General features: G+C 45.9%; 1 protein-coding gene across 3 annotated transcripts in view; it reads left to right on the top strand.

Moving 5' to 3' along the window:
* Positions 1-21,009, top strand: part of LOC149349438 (N-acetylneuraminate (7)9-O-acetyltransferase) — a 57,140-nt gene that overhangs the window by 8,900 nt on the left and 27,231 nt on the right. The window contains exons 1-6 of one of the 3 annotated variants that reach the window (XM_089578384.1): positions 1,618-1,862; positions 1,959-2,055; positions 2,694-2,886; positions 11,798-12,117; positions 12,178-12,283; positions 19,433-19,557. In XM_089578384.1, coding sequence (XP_089434510.1) covers positions 1,727-1,862; positions 1,959-2,055; positions 2,694-2,886; positions 11,798-12,117; positions 12,178-12,283; positions 19,433-19,557 — 977 coding nt within the window. In that variant the 5' untranslated portion in view covers positions 1,618-1,726. Of the gene's footprint in view, positions 1-1,617; positions 1,863-1,958; positions 2,056-2,693; positions 2,887-11,797; positions 12,118-12,177; positions 12,284-19,432; positions 19,558-21,009 lie in introns of those variants that run through there. The other 2 variants (XM_089578383.1, XM_089578385.1) reach the window with 2 other exon arrangements.

The raw sequence follows: 21,009 nt of genomic DNA, 5'->3' as shown, positions 1-21,009 counted from the left end.
CCCTAAGTATGTTTTTGTTTTCTGTGTTTTGTTTTGAGGACTGCACCCAACGGGTGACAGATGTCCACAGCTGGCTTATTCGTGGTTTTTATGTATATTTTCGGCGTAAAACTACGCGACTCATCTGTAATAAACATTGCATCTGAAAAACTGTGTCATATTGTGACTGTATTTATACTCAAGACTTATATTAGGCACTTGCTTTAGGATAGCCTTGACTGTGGCTGTCAAATTGCTAAGACCCTATAACTTTCTCTTGGGTTTTGTCATGATCGTTGCTCTCAGTTTTTTTCTTTCCTAACGTAACATCTCTTTAAGCGGATTTAAAAAGGAATAGAATGTGGGCGGAAAATGCCCAAGTGTGCCAAACTTTGCGGGTGGTCTAACTAAATTTGGAAGCCAACACTGAGTTTCCCATAGTCAAATTAGGTTGGACCCCAATGTTGGTCAAATATGGACGACGTCAAATTTATGGGTTCCAGAGAGACAAATTTTGGGGATAGCCCACCTAATTTTGGTCACCATTAAATTGGTCATATTAAAATTAGGCTTGACACCAATTTTGATGAAATTCGGACAAGGTCATATTTCGGTGGTTGAGAGGGTCAAATTTTAGGGTGCGGACACTTTCCTTGGATGACGGAAAATCGGCGCGCGGATCTTTGGCTCTCGGCGTCGTCTCGACATCACCTCAAGGTCGCCGACAGCAGGAGCTGAAGTCGTTTCATGCTTAATAGAAAAAAGTTCATATTCATTTTCAAGCCGCTGCGAAAATTCTCAACTACAAAAATGATTAAGCCGTTGCATATGCACTGCGCGGTGCCAAACTCAGACTGAACCTTAATGAAAAAATTTAGGACGGCCATCGAAGCAAATGCCCCAGCGTGTTCCCAGCAACCATCCCACTTCTGATACTCCACTCGTGAACAACTTCATAAACTGTACTTCCGCGATAATTAGTTCGAAGTGAATCTACATTTAACTAAACATTGGTATGCTGAAAATATTCATGAATGTTTAAATATACTGTAAATATTATGCTTCATATACTATGCCGTGTTGAGACAGACGGTATTGAAAAGTCAAAAAGAATGTGAGATGTATGCAGCAAGTGGTTTTGTTCGTGCCGCAAGCGCTCGTAATTGGCACTTCCATTGCGCGTACGAGACGCTAATTTATGTGGCTTGTTGTAGTCAGGCGTGTCGCATGTCTTCCTCGTGTTTTTATTCAATAACAGAGCGCGGAAAAAGCGCGAACTTAAGAGCGCGGGCATGTGCCAGCCAACTGCCCGGACGGCGAGCGAGCGATGGCCAAAAAAGCGTGTCGTGTGCAGCGCGCGCAGCCGGCGGGCGAGGATATTCGAGGAGGAAAACGCCGGAGTGGAGGAGAGTGTCGCTCTTTAGCGCTCTCCGCTCGATGGCGGCAAGTGGGTTGCCATCTATCGGCAGAGCACGAAACTGCGAAATTCTGCAGAGTTCGGAGCGCAGGACGGGCGGCGCTGTTGGTTGCAACGGCGGCGCTGCCCACACGACCCTCTCGGGCTGATTCAGCTGTGTTCACCATGGTGTGATATATCCATAAAGGCAGTGTTGTCGTCGAAATAGTGGCGCTGACGATAGCGGCACTATCGACGTCCTTCGTAGCCATGTGTGTTGTGTGTATGGCTGTGCGTGTTGCGTGAGCGCTGCTTTAGCAGCCTAAACTTGTTAAAGTGTGTGTGCTCGATATGGTCGAGGAGGGCCGCCACATCAACGCCAGTTCTGAGTTCATTCACCGTGTCAACGCCAAAAATTGTAAAATAGTTGCATGCTTTGTTGTCGTTGGTTTTGTACTCTACCACGGCGTTATCCACCTGACGTACGGTACGAGTAGCGTTCTCGTGCGTTTGTGCGCGCAATTGGAGAGAATGCGTGCGTGAGCACTTGCCTTCATTAATACAAGGTGTCCTTTCTTGGCAGGAATTGACACCTGCAAGTGGCTGCTGAGTGATGGACGATTCCAGGGTTATCATGTATGGCAACCTTACGGGTGCATGCTGCACACCTACACCAATGCGTAAGATCCCACAGCTATCGCTTTTAGTGGTCAGATGAAGAGCCGTTGCCCGCGTATGCGTTTGTCTAACTTGCCTCTATCGTCTCAGGACTGCGCTGTTCGACAAACTCGCTTCATTTTTACCAAGTTGTGTTTGATGTCAGAGGGGCGTGTTAGCTGTGCTAAAACCCTGCCTTTTCACCTGCAGCGGTAGCGCATGTTCCAAGTAAAGCGCGATTAATCATCCCGTTTGCATATTTCGCTTCCTATCTTGCTTTCAGCTCTGCAGGGTAGAGCTTTACATCCAGCGGCCTCTTTCGTACACCCGTCTTGTTCCGAAATGAATATTGAGGCAAAATGTGCTGTTCTTCTTCGCAGTGCTCAGTCTTCAACGCGAGATGTAATTGCAGTTTCTTATGCACTGCAAACTACTGTGCATGTATAGCAGTGTACTAGCAACCAAGCTGGTTGCTAGTGCAACCAGCTTGGTATTGCTGCAGAGTATTGAGGTGCTCTGTGGTTTATTTGTGGCATAGGGACGTGGTATGTTATGAAAGTGGTTGGTTGCTCGCATAAGGTGTAGCCTTGGCCAATTGCAAATCTTCCCTCATACAGCTTGTGGAGCAATTACTGATTCAATTCGGTCTGGTTGGCTGCAGGGAATCCCGCATGTGCCTGCGCTACATTGCCTACTGGGGCGGCAAGAACCACATTGTGTTCCTGGGTGACTCGCGCATCCGGCAGCTGTACTGGGCCTTTGTGCAACAAGTGCAGCCTTCACCTCTGGCAGCCCCTCCCACGCAGGCCCACCAAGACCTCCGTTATGAGGAGAAGGACCTGCGACTCACTGTGGTCAGTCATTGCATCAGCCTGCAGGGGCCCTTTGTGAGTTGCAGCCAGGCAGAACTGAGACCTATAAAGACATCTTATTTTTGAGGAAAACCAGTAAGAAAGACAAAGGATGAGACAAGGAAAGCACACAATGATAATTGGACTAACATCTGTGCTTTATTGAGGAGAGCACCTTCCCAGCAAGGCTAACAGGGCATGCACAGCACAAACAGCACCAAACACCGGACAATGGCAGAAGGAAAAATAGACTTCCTTGGGTTCTGATGATGGCAAAAACTTGCCTCAGCTACCTGCTGTTCATCAGTGTTAGCATTGGCAGGGGCAGGCACAAAAAAGAGTGAGATTTTTGAAGCCTACCTCATTGGTATGCTTGGCGATGACCGCACGAGCACAGCTTGGACACCTGCTCAAAAATAATTTGCTGTTCTAGGTTGCTGGTGATGGATTTCATATCTATCTTTCCTTTTGCCATTGTCTGGTGTTTGGTGCTGGTTGTGCTGCGCATGCCCTCTTAGCCTTGCTTGGAAGGGACTCCCTTCAGTGAAGCACAGCTGCTAGTCCAGTCCTCCCTGTGTGCCTTACTCTCCTTGTCCTTAATCTCTTTGACTGGTTTTCCTCAAAAATATGTGCCAACTGGCCCAGATTTCGACTCTCCTGGCAAGCTGAGTCCATAAGAACTTCACCATGCTGCTGCTGCAAAAGCTAGTACTAAAGTGCAAAGAAAACCCTGTGCACAGGTGATAAAAGGAGGCACACCCACAGCCACATTTTTTAAGGTGCCATCCTTGAAAACTTAAGCAAGGAACAACAAGGACAAAAGCATAAGACACCTGATGGCAAGCTGAAGTGACTTTTTCTAGCAGGAGCCACTACAGTGGCTAAGCGGTTATGCTGCTGACCCGAAAGACGCGGGTTCGATCCTGGCCACAGCGGTCGAATTTTGATGGAGGCGAAATTCTAGAGGCCCGTGTATTCTGAGATGTCAGTGCACGTTAAAGAACCCCAGGTGGTTGAAATTTCCGGAGCCCTTCACAACAGATAAAGCTAAGCAGTGCAAAGGAAATTCCTTGTTGTAATGTGAATTTTCTGCCACTGAACAGAAGTAGAAAACATTTTGTTGTAGTATAAATGTATTCAGGTGGCATCTACTGTAATAGTGTACAGTCTTGCCTCGTTAAGGTGGGGGTCCCGCGCTTTGCGGCCACTGGCCATTTTTCACACTGTTTGTGCGATCGCTGTAGTCCTTTGGCTTAGGATAGAAAAGCAAGTTTTAGCTCATTTGAAAGGTAATTGTATTTACGTTTTATTGGCATGCATTGTTAATAGCTGTAGTTATTTGTATGAGTAGAGCAAGAAAAAATCGTAGTGCATAAAACAATATTTTTGTTCAACTTGCCTGTTTGCATCAGGCTTTTGGAAAGCCCTACTGCACCAAAAAAGGACTTCTTTTTCACCATTTAAAAGAAATGTTAATCTCAGGAATTTCCGAGCAGTATTAGTTGTTTAGAACCAGCACTCTGAAAAAGATCAAAATGACAAAAATTACTTATATGCTGGCTTAATAGCTTCCCGTCTAATTGACAAAACCCATGCATGTTTGGCAGATTTGTTGACCATGCATATTTCATTAAGTGCACAAAATCTATTTAATTTCCACTCAGTAGTTCTTTAGTTTTGTCTAAAGTGAACCGCCATCATCAAAACGTGACCCACTGTGGTCCTGTGTACTGTTGCTGGACCTCCATGGGTGGCGTTTTAGTGACTTCAGCGGAAACTAAAGAACTAGTGAGGGGTACTCAAAGAGATTTTGCGCACTTAATGAAATGTGCACGTCCCACAAATTCACCAATTATGCATACGTTTTGTCAGTTAGACGAGAAGTTATTGAGCATTTAAAGGGATACTGAGGAGAATTTGAAGTTGGCTTGTATCGATAGAATACCAGCTCCTAAACACAAAAACACCACTCTTTCTGAAAATAAAGCTTTGTAAGCTAGAAAACAGCAAGAACTCAAATGGAGGTATCGCCGCCATATGCGAATCTCGCAAGTACAAGCATGATGATGAAATAGGAGAAAAGAAGCCACAGATCTCTGAGGCTAACAAACGTGCATGAAGGTTACGTGTTTGATTGATATTGAAGTATATAAGTTTTGTTTCGAAACCACTAGTGCACTTTATCACACGGCGAAGGCGGATAGAAGACAACCTGGAAGTCAAAAGAAAACCTGCATTTGGTGGCGCAACAGGCAGCCAGCCAAGTTTCAGTATGTTTTGGGGTGCTTCGTGGCTGTGTTTTCTGCATGTCGGCATGGTTTTTTTAAGCGCTTCGGTTTACAAAGGCAGAGGACCTCCATGTGCCTCTCTAAGTGCTCCTCGGATGAAGTTCGTGCAACGGCACGAACCTATGACAAAGAAAAAGAGCTCTGTATAGCCAGTGTTCAACGTGCCTCCACGTTAGCAAATGCACCGCTCGGCGTGTTCGCTTCGTCAGCATACCAAGACGCTGGGCTACATAACCAGTCCTACGAGGACTATTATTACAGAATTTAAATATGCCCGCACGTGCCATACCGTTCGCTACACATCATTCGTGACGATGGCTCGGCAGTGACAGCGATGCTGCCGACTCATTTGGCGCTAGGATTTCCTTGCCAGACCCACCGCCTCAGCCCTCAAAAGCATTGTACGCTGTGTGTGGTGTTGAGGTCGCTGAATGCAGGCAGCAGTTCTTTGCAAGAACTTCGTTGTCGGAATTGGGAACAGGATCCATCGTAATGTTGGTGCAAACGTAAACGTAGCGACGCTGCCTGATAGAGGTCTTCAACATCCGGCCAGCAGTAGTTTTCATTTCGGCTGCTGCAAGGCAGGAGTGCAGCACTCGCTGCCAGCAATCACATGGTCTTCGTTTCCGTTTTCACCGCTTTACGTCACTCTTGTCCTATTTCGTCATCAGAGAGCCTCGAGTTTGAATCGTAGCGCCAGAAAGAAGTTTTTCAACTTCGAATCCAAATCTCTTAGCAATAAATGCACCTTTCACTGCCGGGCAAGCGGCAAAAAAGCCACAAAAGCGGAACTATTGGATTTTACTACCAAAAAAATTTGATAGCGTTGTCCTCAGTGTCCTTTTAATATGCGTAATTTTTGTCATTTTTTATCTTTTTTAGAGCACTGGTTCTAAATAACTATCCACTGGCGCCGAAACCACTCGGCATGTCCTGTAATTAATATTTCATTTAAATTGTGAAGAAGCTGCCCTCTTTTTTGTGCAGTAGGTTTTTCAAAAAACTTGACGCAAGCAGGCAAGTTGAACGAAAGTATTATTTTATGCACGTTTTTTGCTTGCTCTAATGGTACTACTATTAACAATGCATACCGTTGAAATGTAACTACATTTATCTTTCCAATGAGCTTAAACTTGTTTTTCTATCTAAGCAGGACTACAGTGACCACATCGTAAAAAATGGCCAGTGGCTGTGAATGCGTGGGACCCCCTGCCTTAATATGGACACTTTGGTTCCCGTAACAACAAATGGCGAAAATAAATTGAAAAAAATGTTCAGCGAGGAAAAAATCACTTTATGATTTAAGTTTAGCTTGTGTGTATATTTTCAGCAGTGAAGTGTATGTGAAACAAAGTTTTGGGTGCTCAAAGAGCATTATCCTAGTTGCCATGATCTTCAGAATATGGTGTAGTTTGACAAACTTATAGAGGGTATTCACGCAGTTGCACAAATGCCATTTTTGTGTACAGTGTGCAGCTTCAGCAGTACACCCTGTAGCAGATGGCAATACTGTGGCACTAACGTGGTAATTAGCCATGTACAAGGCCTTGCGAACCCTCTGTGTACATCAAATGGTGGCCACTGTGGATTCAGTCTGTACTGCCTTACTGCTCCATGAGACATGTGGCACCATTGCATAGTGTCATCACCTATCTCCTACTACAGCTGTTCATATCCTATGAATTTCTAGTACTCAGTCAGCTGAGAGCTGCTGAATGCGGCTTTCAATGTAACACAAACTGGAGGGAGAATTCTCTTCACAGCTATTCATATGGTATAAAAAATTTTAGGGAATTGGTCCATTGAATAATGACTGCCTAATTAAAATGTCTAGGTGCATTGATAGGGCATCTTGGCACTGTGAAGCATGAAACCACAATGCAGGGCCATCTCTTGGGCATCTACATTTTCAGACTGCCTCTCAGCTATGTCTTGCCGTCAAAATCAACCATGATAGGTGGTAAGTCAACAGAACACTACCTCTGGGCACTTTTCCTTCACGGTGGGGTATCTACTGCTAATGCTTTAAAATTACCGCAGGGTGACCAAAAGACATGACATAGATCAGAGCGTTTATATGGCTGCAGGGCGGCGATTTTCGCCCGATGGCGCGTACTCATATTGACGCGCAGTGTCCAGCGAGACCGGAAGCGGCAGCTGAAGCACAGCACAGAAAGCCCATCCTTCCGGTTTGGCTGCCTCTGCCTGATGTCACCCATAGAGTTTCTAGAAACTCTGTGCCATCCATCACCAGCACAGCCAGCATGGCCGACGAGCCACGCAGTGATTTTGGCACGGAAATGTTATTATCGTGAAAATAAACGCTTCATCAGACATGAAATGTCGCTTTTTTTTTTAGAGAACATGGCCGAATCTTGGATCTAAATGCCTGCATTTCCTTCCTGAAGCGAATGTGTCGAGAAAATCACAGCCAGTGTTGTACGCGGCTGAGCGGGCACCCAAAGGTACGCGACATCATGCACGCGTGCTAAAGCAAGTACATTGCTGTCGAAGTGAACACTTTCATGATTTTAACAGAAGAGTCAGTGTCGCTGCTCTCACAGACCTAATTGCTCAGTGGTATTTGGCACTTGTTGATCACAATTGCTTTCGCGTCGAGGGATACGCGGTGGCGCACCTCCGCTTCTTCGCTCCGTGTATCTCCAGCCAGGCATCGCGCTGCCACGACGTTTTCTGCCGCGCAAATATTGTCGAAAAAAACGTCGCATGTATTCCGGGCTACATGAGCAACCGCAGGATGGCGAAAGCAATGGAGATACGCTGGCGAACGCGTTGTCTCAACTGCGGTCACTCGTTGGGCTCATTGACGCTTCTCTAATGTCAGTTCGTGCTTTACTTTTAAGCCAAATTTCGTAACTCAACACAAGCTAACAGACAGTTGGCCTAGCAAGTTCGTTACATGGAGGTCTCAAATACACACGCTTCAATAGGGGCGGCGTTGGGGAATTGAAAAACTTTGTTATATCGAGGAATTCGTTATATGGAGGTTCGTTATATCCAGCCAGGTTTAACTGTATAGGCATGTTATGATCTTTATAGAGTTTTTAGGACATGTTCACAGAATATTTGCGTAATTTGTGCCCCGTATATTTGAAGCCTTCATTTAAAGAAAAAAGTATCTGAAAAGCTTCCAACTTAAATCTGGATTTGTCATTTTGTCCTCCCTGCTTGGATTGTTTAAGATCCGTTGTATTGTATAAGTAAATATGTTTTTGTTTATGGAGTTTAACATCCCAAAATGACTCAGGCTATGAGGGACACCGTAGTAAAGCGCTCCGGAAATTTCGACCACCTGGAGTTCTTTAACATGCACTGACATTGCACAGTACACGCCCTCTAGAATTTCGCCTTCATCGAAATTTGACTGTCGCGGCCGAGATCGAACCCGCGTCTTTCGGGTCAGCAGCCGAGCGTCATAACCACTGAGCCACCGCGGCAGCTACAAGTAAAAAAATTCAGAGGGGCACTTTGTTGACCTAAAGTGCGGTGAGGCGAAACCCTTAAGCTCGATGTTGCTGCTTGTGTCACTGATGTGTGTTTAAGATGTTAAGCTTCGCCTCTAAGAGTGGAACGCGACACCATCTTGCAACGCTGCCACAGAGTCCATAGAATGCCATCGCCCGTTCGGTTCTACGCCTTGCTCGTCGGTAAATTTTTTTTTTGAGGAAAGGAAATGTATCTGTCTCTCATATCTCGGTGGACACCTGAACCTTGCCGTAACGAGAAGGGAGGAAGATGGGAGTGAGCGAAGACACCGTATTCACTAGACGCGCTGCCTATGTTCATTCCAAACCATCAAGCTGGCATGGCGGAGTGGTTAGCATGCTCGTCTCACACTCCGGAGACCGGGGTTCGATTTCCGAGCTCGACCAATTTCCTATTCGATTTTATTTATTTATCTGGCCTGACTAGAAGGGTTAATTAAGCTAATTGGATAATTAAGCAATTAACTAAAGTCAGTCCCAATTACTTGGAGCATCACTATACGATCCCTTTAATTGGCTGCATGGTTACTAGCCAAAGTACAGTTGGCCCCGTTTGAAATTCGCGCACTGTGACATCACAACCAATTGAAAAGCGTGACATTTCTGTTGACAACTCCTGCTTACAATGATGAGGCATTAAAGGCTTCCTTCTGCCTTAATAAATTAAATAAATTTGAATGCTGTGCATTGCCTGTTTATGTGACTAAGTTGTGTTCTGCTGAATGCTAGGATATGAGCTTGATGTCAGGCTGCCACATTTGTATGGAGGTAAAATGCAAGATTGCTTGCGTGAAGAAACTTGACTCCCTTTAAAGAATGCCAGGCAGTCAAAATTGATTTGGGGCGCTTCAGGGCAGCATTATTCAGGGGGTATATTCAAGCTTTTGACCATGCAAATTCAACAGATTTGCATACATTTTAAGAATTCGGGAAAGCGGCTTACCTGTTAAAAATCCTGTGGAGGCTTGATACTTTTAGGAAAGCACTCAGCTGTAAAATTTATGCTTCAGTAACATTACAGTTTGTAAAAATGCCATATTGCAGCATTTGCTGTTCCCAGACTAGAATGTTCTTTCTCCAGATATTGTTCAATCCATCTCTGTTGATACAGAAGTACTTGGAACTGGGCTTGTTGGTGCATATTCGTGAAAGTGAAATGCTGTTTCTTGATGCGTATCTGTGAGAGGCGATTGTCCGCGATCAAGAGCATGGATAAGAGCAAAGGCTATTTAAACGTTTTTCCCTGAATAAATCCTGTTGAAAGTGCAGCGCTCGTCCTGTTCCCTTCCTCGTCCGTGTCCCCGTTTTGCGCTCTCATGTCTTTCTGTTGATACATTTTAACACACTTTGATTGCTTGATTGGTGTGTTTTTGCTGATATTGCCGCGAATCTTTGTAGCGTTTGTTTGTTGTGTTTATTTTTATGCTTCAAGGCTGCCGGCACGCCGCTTTATCGCTTCGTTTGTGACGCAAGACGCGCCTAGAATTATCTCGATTGATCGCATCCAGGCGGAGCCGATTCTACTTTGTGCCAGAATGTTCTAGTAACTTTCCAAAATTTATCTCGAATGCTCACTATCAGCTTTAAAAAGAGCACGGCCGACAGTGGCGGGCATTCTGTTCGACGACCGCCGAGCACGCTTGTTGCTACGCCGCCGCCGAGTGATTCAGTTCTTTGCGGGCGCAAGTCAGCGCAAATAAAGAGTTCTGTTTCGAAGACATCCTCGTTGTTTTCCTGTTCGCCGGACTGCAGTCACCACTACGTGACATCTGGTGGAGGTGCTAATGGATGTCCCTGTCGCCATCACCCCCTGGGAGCCGTCAGAGCAGCCCGAGCTGTCTCGAAGAAGATTGCGCGAAAGCCGCAGAAGCCGTCCCCCCCCGCAGGCGAAGGGCGAAGCAGCCGTCGTCTCCAGAGGTGTCCACCAGAATTCGGACTGCTACCGGACCACACGCGAACGAAGAAGGACCCCTCAATTTCGACTTCAGCCATGGCTACGACACCAGCCCCCATTATTTTACACCAGCCCCGACTGCCGCCCACGTTCAACGCTTCACCGGGCGAGGATCCCGAGGAATGGTTGGAACAGTTTGAGCGTGTCGCCGTGTTCAACAGTTGGGACGACCAGACCAAAATGAGCCATGTTTTCTTCGCCTTGGAAGGACCAGCGAGAATTTGGTTCGAAAACAAACGAAGCGATAAAGCGGCGTGCCGGCAGCCTTGAAGCATGAACAAATAAACACAACAAACAAATGCTACAAAGATTCGCGGCATTGTACCTACCTACGTGACAATATTGTACCTCCCTGCTGTAGTGCCAGAAAGAGAGGTGCAGGTATGTATTAAATAAATGTTTTTATTTGCAATTACCCACTTTACAGGCAAGCACATGTCCTTTTCTGTTTGGTTTTTGCTTCATGCTCCGAGTACCTTAGACCTGCTATGGTGGCTCAGTAGTTAGGGCCGTCAGATACTGAACCAGAGAACTCAGCTTCAATCCCAGCCGTGATTGCTGTGTTTCAATGGAGGCCAAATACAAAAGGCACCCGTGTGCATTGCAATGTCAGCACATGTTAAAGAACTCTGGAGCCCTCCACTATGGTGTGCCTCATACCCTGTGGGTCACTTTGAAACAATCCCCTGGCCTTTCCAACCAACATGGTAAGATAACCTTTAGTATAAATGCAACAAAAACACCCACTATGACAATGTCCGAAAGCCCGTCCAGACACTGCCTTCCCCCTACCCAGGGCTACGAATACCGTCACTGCGTATACTCCACAAAGTACTGCTAAACATATTACACACCCCTGCCCGGTCCTACTTACATAGTCTCTGAGCTACCCTAGCCTGCCCTAACTGCCCTGAACCTTACGCAAACCTAGAGCATTGCCTCTACACATGCCCAGTCTCCATACAATCCTCCAATTTTTCTCACCCACCCTCCCAGTTGGCCTTGGACCAGTTTGAGAATTAAACGGCCCTGGTGGAACAAGCTCATTCCATCCTCGGAAACTGAAACGAAGTTGGCGACTAAAGTGCTCTCTCCCTCAGGACATCACAGTTTTTTTCCTTCTTTGTACCATCATTTGAGGTGTGCCACCTGGTGGTGCCTTGCAGGAGTTCCTGTGGCGGCCCCTAGTGGACAGCTCGATGCGGGCAGCCGGGGCCCGCTGGCTGCAGGGTGGTGGGCCCACACTTCTGGTGCTGGGCAGTGGCACTTGGGCCATCCGGCAGAGCAACGGCAGCAGGGCAGCCCTGGCTGAGTACGCCGCCAATGTGAGCCGCCTGGTGCCCTTGCTAGACCGGCTGGCCAACAGCTCTGCCCGTGTCCTCTGGATGCTCCAGGATCCTGTGCAGGCTGACCGACTGCACCCTAGCCGCCGTGCCATCACCAATGAGCTTATCGATGCCTACAACCAGGCAGCCGTGCATGCACTGTAAGAAGCTGGCAGTGGGTTGGTTTGCAGCTGATTTGCAGCTGATGGTGCACTGTGCAGGCGCCACAGCAGCGTGGAGGTCTGGAGCTCCATCCGGCTCATCTCGGAGGGCTACCCGAGTGACTCACTGGATGGCCTGCACACGGGCCCGCTTGCTGTCAACTATGTAAGCTTAATTCTTGCTTGTACTGCATGCACCAAATGATGCCTGAAACAGGAGTAGTTCATCAGCCAGAAACTATTATCTGGAATTCCTTTCAACCAAGACCCTGCTGTGTGACTGAGTTTATTGCTAAACGTTTTGAGAAAAAGCAGAGCATTGAATTATTGGCTGCTGCATGCAGGAAAAAGAGAATAAATTAACTGTTCAGAAACTGGACACAGTACATTCAAGGCAACTAAAAACTAAGCCGTAACTAAATTAAGAAGGGTGAAAAAAAAAAGAAAAATACAATTTGGTTTATGTTTAACACAAATAGTCCAGGTTGTTTTGTTTTAATTTGAAGCATTTTTCCGGGCATTAAGGACATACCCAGGCAGCGCAAGACACTATAATAGTGTTGTATTTAACATTTCATGCTCAACGTTTAAGTCGTGTCCAGCTGTAATGGAAGTCGGCACAAAATTCCTCATTGTTGCAGTAACCTATAACATTTCAAAAACATCACTGCAACATCAGAAACTTTCCAGACCAACACAGGTTTACTGCAAGCACCTAATTTAAGCATTTTTCTAGGATTTTATTCATTTATTTATATATATTAAATACTTCTGACATGTATATCCAAGCAGGAGAGGAAAGAATACATAAAGTAATACTAGTGATTATGGCATCAGACGATAAAAATTGGCAAGTATATTAGTACACTCTGCACTGTCGTACGGAATAACATGAACAATACACACCACAATAATACAGAATACAATACAGTCGAGCCCAGATATATCAAACCTGGATATGTCAAATTATTGGTTATATCGAACACACAAATTACCCCTTTGAAAATCCCATGTAAGAAAGATTATAAGGAAAGTCGTGCAGTACATGGAATTCCAGTTTCTCCTATCGTTTGATATATCGGACTGCACTCCGTGCCCTTGCAGTTGTCACTTCTCCCAACAGTGCTCTTCTATCACTTTTAGCACACGGACATTGGTCGGCTGCACGGCCTTGGGCACCTGCTGCCAGTGCTAGTGCTATGAAACTGTGTGAAGAGATGAACATGGGTTCGCTTGAGAGTGGTCGTCGATCTCTTGTACTGATTTTTCCCGCCACATTGCTATCATGCCATGAAGCCAAGCTAACCAACTAAAGCCTAGCGGCGGCACCTCATGTGGCATGCATCACTCATTTCGCTGCCAGAGGCTTTGTGGAAGCCTTAATTTTAATGCACGATTATACTATTTATAGTGTGCCAGTAACAGGGCTAGCCATCTTATGATAGGCAGTGGCTAGTTTTAAAGAATCGTCTGCTGTGGCTTCAATGCAAAGCAGAGCCCAGCAATGCCTATCAGCATGCCGGCGGGTGGCAAGTTGCTGCAAGAAACGCGTCACAAGGGGGGGGGTGCAATGAATTCTTGCATCTAGGTTACAGGTGAGCGTATCTGCTTCCATTTTTTTGTATATCGAATTATCGATATATATCAAACTATTTCGCGATCCCTGTTGAGTTTGATATATCCGGGTCCAACTGTAATGCAGTTGAAGAACTCAAAACAGCTTCCGAGCTGGCAGCACATCAATCAAGGAGGACGAAAAAACGGGGAATGGTTAGGTCGCGCATTCCATTGGGAAATTGTCCTTGGGGAAAAATGAAAACTTCTACCTATTGGTGCACTCAAAAATAATTTTAAGGCTAAAGCTATGGTTATGACGAGAGGCTCGTGTGGAATCTTTGGCGATGTAGTTTTCGGGTCGGATACCAAGTCGAGAGAAGTTAAATGACTGCAAGAAGTTAAGCATGCTTTGAAAGTTTGCGTTTCAGCACGGCAGAAGGACAGTCTGTAGTTGGATACAACTCAAGTACGAAGAAGCAAATGCCCTCAAAGAAACCCTACCAGCCAGTGGCATTGACAGATTCTCACCCTCTTCCCCTAGACCGATCACCTTGAGCTGGCTAGGGTGAAATTGCCGGGGTGGCAGATGAATAGTGAATAACTACAGCTTAATTGAATTAACCACAGCATCATGAAAATCAGCCGACACCATTAGCTGGAGAGTCTCCTTTGAGGGACATCTACGGCTTCGTTCTTGAGTTGTACCCAACTGGCATTTGTAGTGATTGAAGATGAAGCCTGCCACAAGACATTCGGCAGTAATGATAAACTTCAACTAACAGAACTTAGCAACTAAATCTCTTGGCTCGTGCGTACCATAGATTGTACTTGTGCTGCCAAAATTAATTCAGAAAAACCTATTAACATTTCACCACTAACACCTTTGGGGGTACTGCTCATGGGTAATATATGTACATGAGCCCAGATTAACACAAATCAGGTGAGTGCATGAGTGTGGCATGCGTTGTAGTTGTGCTGTGTTGTACTGCTCTATTGTTGCCCTTGTAGCATTCTTCATGCAGAATTGATGAAAGCTGTTAGTGTGCTTGTGTGTAATACCTCGACTGCTGGGTGTGGTCCTTCAGAATTGGTCATTACAGAATGGTCTTATATTTTAACATACGTACACAACCTGTTATGCAGCATATATTTCAGGCATCCTTAGTATTGAAAGCAGCATTCCACATGTACACCCCCCCCCCCCCCCCCCCCGTGAAACATTTTCAGGCCACAAGGTTTGCTTTTAGCCCTGTAGTGGAGCATTCAAGATGGCTATCAAACTGTAAATTTATGTGAGGCAAGAAGAACCCTTGTGCTTGCCTTTCAAAGCACCGGTGCCGGGCTTTAAAGCACGGCTTAAAAGACTGTGGGGGCCGAATACCTTTGTCCAAGACTAAATTAAACAAGACTAGGGTGATATGGTGCCCTAAGTACATTTCACCTGTAACATTCCAAATGCGTCATCAAACTTTTTTTTATTTTGAGCTGCAGTTCTTTGGGCTGCTTTGCATTTTGATGTGAAATAAATCATTATACAGTCTGGTAAGTTTCTTTGGCACAATTGAGTTTGTGACAGACATGGGTATTCCTCTGGGTACCATAAATCACACTGTTGTTGCGCAGGGAATGTGTTCCCAATTTCAACCACCACACAGTTTGGCAGAACCTTACGGTTTCTTCTGCCGAGGTGACACCAATTCTAGGGGGCAGACTGCTGGTGCACAGTGTACCTATGAAGACTGCAAAAGAAGATGATGTTCTAGGCTATGGTATGGTGCTGATTGGTAGACTCCAGAAGAACCGTGCTAATTTGTCATACAGCAATGAATCCACTCTAACATCAGTTTTAAAAAGGTAGGTGCCAGCTACGGAGGTGGCAGGGTCGGTGTAATTGATGCTATAACCGCATGAACAGAGGAAGAGAGCATGTGGTGAAGTTGTGTTGGATGCTATATTTTCACTGCCTTTAGCTTTGCTAGCAGGAGTTTTATAATTGTAGCTACCTGGCTGAAACTTGAAAACTCACTTGAAATGATGCAGTGTTCATTTGAATTGCAGTATACTTTCCCAGCAAAAGGGTAGTTAAGCTGTAGCTTTGAAGCTTAAATGGGAAGCATTGCATTGAATGCAGAATCTGCACATGCTAGCAATGATACTGATACATAGACAGAGCACGACAGTATTCAGTGCACATAAGGTGCTCAGATGCATGGCTGAGCATAGCGATGCATTTGTTGAGTGGTTCATCAAGCAACAACCGGTTTCCTATGGATATCCTGTGTGTCGACAAGGGCTGATGTGTTGTGCAGCAGTGCAAAGCAGCGTTGCCAGATTGGAAAGTGGCGGCGATACCAGAACCTCGTAAATTTTTCACCAGATTCCACCAGAAACTAAAATTAGATTAAAAAAAACAGAAGCCAGCCTTCTTCGAGCACTCATTTTATTAATAACGTTGAGTAATTTCGTTTAGCCTTTAATCATCACTTTTAGCGTCATAGACGTCTGAACGGAACCTGCGTAGCATATCGTCTGTGATGACAAATTTCACGCAGCATATCTCCCTGAAGGCCAACATTGTGCGAATCCGTACAATGGCATCCAAAGTTTTCAGTGACATCTTGTTCCGGTACTTCGTCTTCACACACGCGACTTGGCTGAAGACCCGCTCTACCACCGCATTTGACACTGGGCTCGAAAGACAGGCCAGTGCATACAATGCCAGTTCTTTGTAGGGTTTTTCGCCCAGGGCGTTCTCATGGCAGGCGACGGAACCTCGCCAGCCGCACCGATTGGTTATTCGCACAAAAGCGCCCCATCCTAGGAAACGATGAAATAAGTGAAAATGTCAGCAAATTCCTGCAGCTCGTGGGCAGTTCGCTGACAGCGCAGCAGACAGGCTGCCACACTCAGGCGGCGGCGGTGGGCTACCCACACGCCTTTTTGGCTCGCGAAACCTGCACCTTCTGCGGACGAGCAGTGCCGGTAGTTGGTTGTCTCAGCAGAGTGGTTTTCCCCAGATATCACCAGTTTTTGTCTGGTGTAGTAGTTCGCCTACTTCGACACCAGGAGGTCTAAAATTTCACCAAATTTTTGAAATCTGGTGGCGAATTTCACCAGATGGCAACGCTGGTGCAAAGTACGCATTTTGTAGTGTGTGTATGTTAATTCAGACACCCAGTTATAAAGATTGAGTTGCCTGTCACGTGTTCTGTGTTTTCTGGCACATGGGCTTGCACTTTCGAGATCTCTTTGAAGCACACTGATGCCAGCTCGGTGCCCATGAAGTGGCAGCGGCCTGACACCTACAATAAACGTATGCATGGTTTTGTATTCTTCCCATCCTGTCTCGCAAAACTGCTATTCAAAGCCTGTTTTGCACCGGCGCGCCCACGGCCGAAGACTATTTCATAAAACAACTTTTCAGACATACACACTGAGCGCATGTTTGCAAGTTGTGTGTAAGATCGCATGCAGTGATATTTGCGAGAACATAGGAAGAAAAGGTACGATCGAAAGAGCCCTGAAGTGTGCGAGCGGCATGATGTGTACTAGAGCGGCAAAATTTTACCACTACAACTATGTGGACAGGATATAGCCGTGACACTACAAGCACGAGAGTGTTCAGATGATTTAAGTAGAACCGGCATGAAGTGTGCGAATAACTGCGTGGTGTGTGCTTGAGTGACAAAAGTGCACCCCTCAGCTGTGCAAACAGCTAAGACCGCACGTGTGCGAGAATATACGGGCCAGTAGCCTGGTTGTTTGCGTGTGTCATGATGTGAGTGAGGGCAGTTGACATATATAATGGCAGAAAGATCCGACACAGTTGCTAGGATGCCGTAATGTTGCGAACAACGAAAACAATTCTCCAGGACTAGCAGCAAAGTGGTACCTTAACCACATGACTTGCCAGTTAGCACTGCCTCTGCACTTCGCAGCCGCTGGCAAACTTGGAACTGCCTCAAGCCTAGTATGCCTGCTTCTCCGTAATTGTTTGCCAGCGCGCTGTAAATAAAATTGTCCGGGTTTAAAACCGCAGCATCTTCTTCCGCATTGTTCTCATAATCTCCTGTTTCTTTCTTTCTTAGAGTTCGAAGTTGCATGCACTCGACGTCATCGTATCATGTTGCTTGCATAGTCCGTCTGTCCTTGTTTACGCGTAGCATGTGCTTCTCAAGCAGACGATGGGCCTGCCCATTGACTTCACAATTTTGTGTACCTACGTCACAAGGTCACTGGTACAGCTGCCAGCTTATGACTTCGCGTAAAAACTTGGGAACCACAAATTGAAACTGAAGCGGCTCACTACAACTGGTATAATAAATTATATAATGCATGTTCATGCTTCTTACACTTTGCTCCACACTTACAGCATCACTACTCACCTATTAAGACAAAAAATGACAACTAAAAAATTTGATGTCCCTAGCGCTTTAATGTGGGTGCTGCTGTACCTGTTTGGGGGCACTTCTTTGTCATTCAGCTCTGTCATTTTTTTTCAGTACTGTGTTCTGCTTTGACCCCACTTTTGTCATGAACAGTGTGACTCAATCAGTGACAGTCTAGAGGCTAGGAGGGAATTCCCTCTTCCTTAATGGAGCACTGAAGAGGAATCTGAACTCGTCTTTTTGCCGCGGGAACTCGATCTACACGTTCCCAGCATTCTTAGAAACTGGATTTGTTGCCCTGTGCGGCCGATTTCCTTGATTAAATCGGATTAACGTCCGGCTCCCGCCCTTTCTTTTTTAATTCCTCGCATACGGTGGAAGGAGTCGACCAACGCATGGAGTGCCTTTCAGGCAGTTGCGTGGCGACTTTGCTATCGCTTTTATTTTGTTTCTTTTATTTTTCCATGAATAAATAGATCTAGTCAGAGACTACATAGCTGCAAATTAGGCCCACGGAAATAAAAATACGCGTGGACTCTGCTTTCGCTGATCACTACGTATCACTCCGCCGATGGCAGAGCGGCAAGCCACCACAGGACTGGCTGAAAGGTTGGTTGACTCCTCCCACCGTTTGCGGGGAATTCAAAAAAAAAAAGACGGGAGCCGGACGTTAATCAAATTTAAATTGGGAAATCGGCAGCACAGGGCAATAATTCTAAGTTTCCAAGAACGCTCGGAATGAAGCAGCGCTGTGTATTGTCCTTTCTTGTCCTCTGGCCTTGTGCCGTTGCGCTGTTTCACAAGAAATCATGTCTAGATCAAGTTCCAGCGGTGAAAATAAGAGTTCAGATTCCTCTTCAGTGCACCTGTAATTCTGCTACCCCCAATTAGCCTTTATGGCGGGGCATGTTCAGTACATGAGTTTTAGTGTACTGTAGACCTTAGTACCTCTCCCGTCCTATTACCTGCTCTCAGAAAGGAACCCCCCACCCTCCCGAAGCAAATTACTTGTTGAGAAATGGTTTGTTGTACTCTTTGTGTGTGTGTAGTATTGTTGCTCAGAGCCCCCACAGTAGCTCAGTGGTTATGGCACTCGGCTGCTGACCTGAAAGACGCGGGTTTGATCCCAGCCGCGGCGGTCGAATTTCTATGGAGGCGAAATTCTAGAGGCCTATGTACAGTGCGATGTCAATGCACATTAATTAAAGAACCCCGGGTGGCCGAAATTTCCGGAGCCCTTCACTACAGCGTCCCTCATAGCCTGTGTTGCTTTGGGACGTTAAACTCCCATAAACAAACAAACAAACTGTTGTTGCTCAGAATGTGCAGTTGTAGCTGAAAGTGGGCTCAGAATTCACTTTCACTTGCAGGCCATCCAAATCCTGACCAACATGTACTGCAACGATCACATGAACTACAACGACGGCACCTGTTGCAGTAGCCCTGAGCCAGTTACCTGGCTGCAAACCATCACCTTCACAGCCTTTGGAGTCATGTGAGATTTTTCTCAGCTATCATTTAAGCATTGCATGTGCTATTTTACCCATGAGTGGTGTGCAGGTGGATATGAATCATCCCTTGTTGTCCTCTTCAGTGTTCTTCCATTTTCATTTTTCTTTAAATAACAGTAGAAGAGACAGTTGTTTTGCCTGGAGGTTTTATTGCAAGCAAATTCCTTATCCACATTTGTTAGAAAAATTAATTTTGGGCTCAAAACTGATTGCAAGGGTTGGGCTAATAGGGGAAATTTCAGCTCGGATTGAATTTGAGCGTGCGAAATTGCTTGCGAAGCACTCAGAAATGAACAAAAATGGGGATTCCACTTTAAAACATGAGAACCCATTCTTTTCTAGCTGAATGCGTGTTAGATGAATCACTGTAATCTGTGATGCACATCTGAAATCATTTTGTGAAAAGCGCCTTTTATTCAAAATGAAATAAGAAAAAGTTGTGCATGTTTTTTTGCAAGCCTTGCTCTGGACTTCCAATTGTATGATTGTTGCTTGGGCGACGGGATACTTCGCATAGTGTATTTACTCAAATCTAGGCTAGCTACGATTCTAAGCTGACACCCGAAAGTTCAAGGTAAAATAAAAAAAAACTTTCCTTGAATGTAACCCACCTAAAAAACAACCGAAAAGGACAGCACAGACGGCACGCAAATGGCATTTATTTCCATGAGCCTGCTCCTGCTCCCACTTGTCCTCGTCGTCAGTGACCGCCTTATCTCTGTACTCTTCGTACAGTGCACTATCTTCTGTGCCATCAAGTGCTTTGGAAATGCTGCAGTTTCAGAACGAGCGCACAACCTAGCTTTCCAGGATGTCATCCCAGGCTGCAGCTGTCCAGCTAGCTACAACTGCTACAGACGCGCACTTGATGCAGCCTGTTGGAGTTAGCTTGCGCATTTCACTGGTCCCATGGAATGCCTCACTCTCTTGCCACCTCTCTCACTTTGTTGAGTAGCACTTCTGTGGGCAATGGAAGTGCTGCTGACCTCCGCGATTTCGGATTTTACTTTGGGATGGCAGCTTTTCTTTGCGCCCATGAAGGCCCTCCTCATTGTGGTGCAAGCAAAAAGTTCACGCTGCCCCATCTAGCGGCGAACATTCTTTTTGTCCATGCCAAATGCCCAATTAGCTTGCAGATTTGAAGACTGCTGTGCACCGAGCACAGCTCTTCACTTGAAGCCGGCACTATAATGACATCGTCTGCTTGGTGCCATGGTGTCGGTAAAAAACCACGTATGAAAAAATTGCACTGCTACAGAGCGTGCCCACGCAACCATGCGAAGAGAAAACGAAGTCAAAAAGGCAGCCAGAGCTCGTGTGTGTTTTTATTGGCATCGGCTACGGATAATACTAGCCGCAGTGCCGTCTTCTGTTGTTGTTTCATGGGGGCGCCACCTTTGCGCTATATTTAATTCATTTTACTCGTCGTATTTTAT

The sequence above is a fragment of the Amblyomma mixtum genome, chromosome 3, assembly GCF_055824585.1.
Source record: "Amblyomma mixtum isolate Tamu chromosome 3, ASM5582458v1, whole genome shotgun sequence".
In the NCBI taxonomy this organism is placed as follows: Eukaryota; Metazoa; Arthropoda; class Arachnida; order Ixodida; family Ixodidae; genus Amblyomma; species Amblyomma mixtum.
This window is presented reverse-complemented; position numbering and strand designations above follow the sequence as displayed.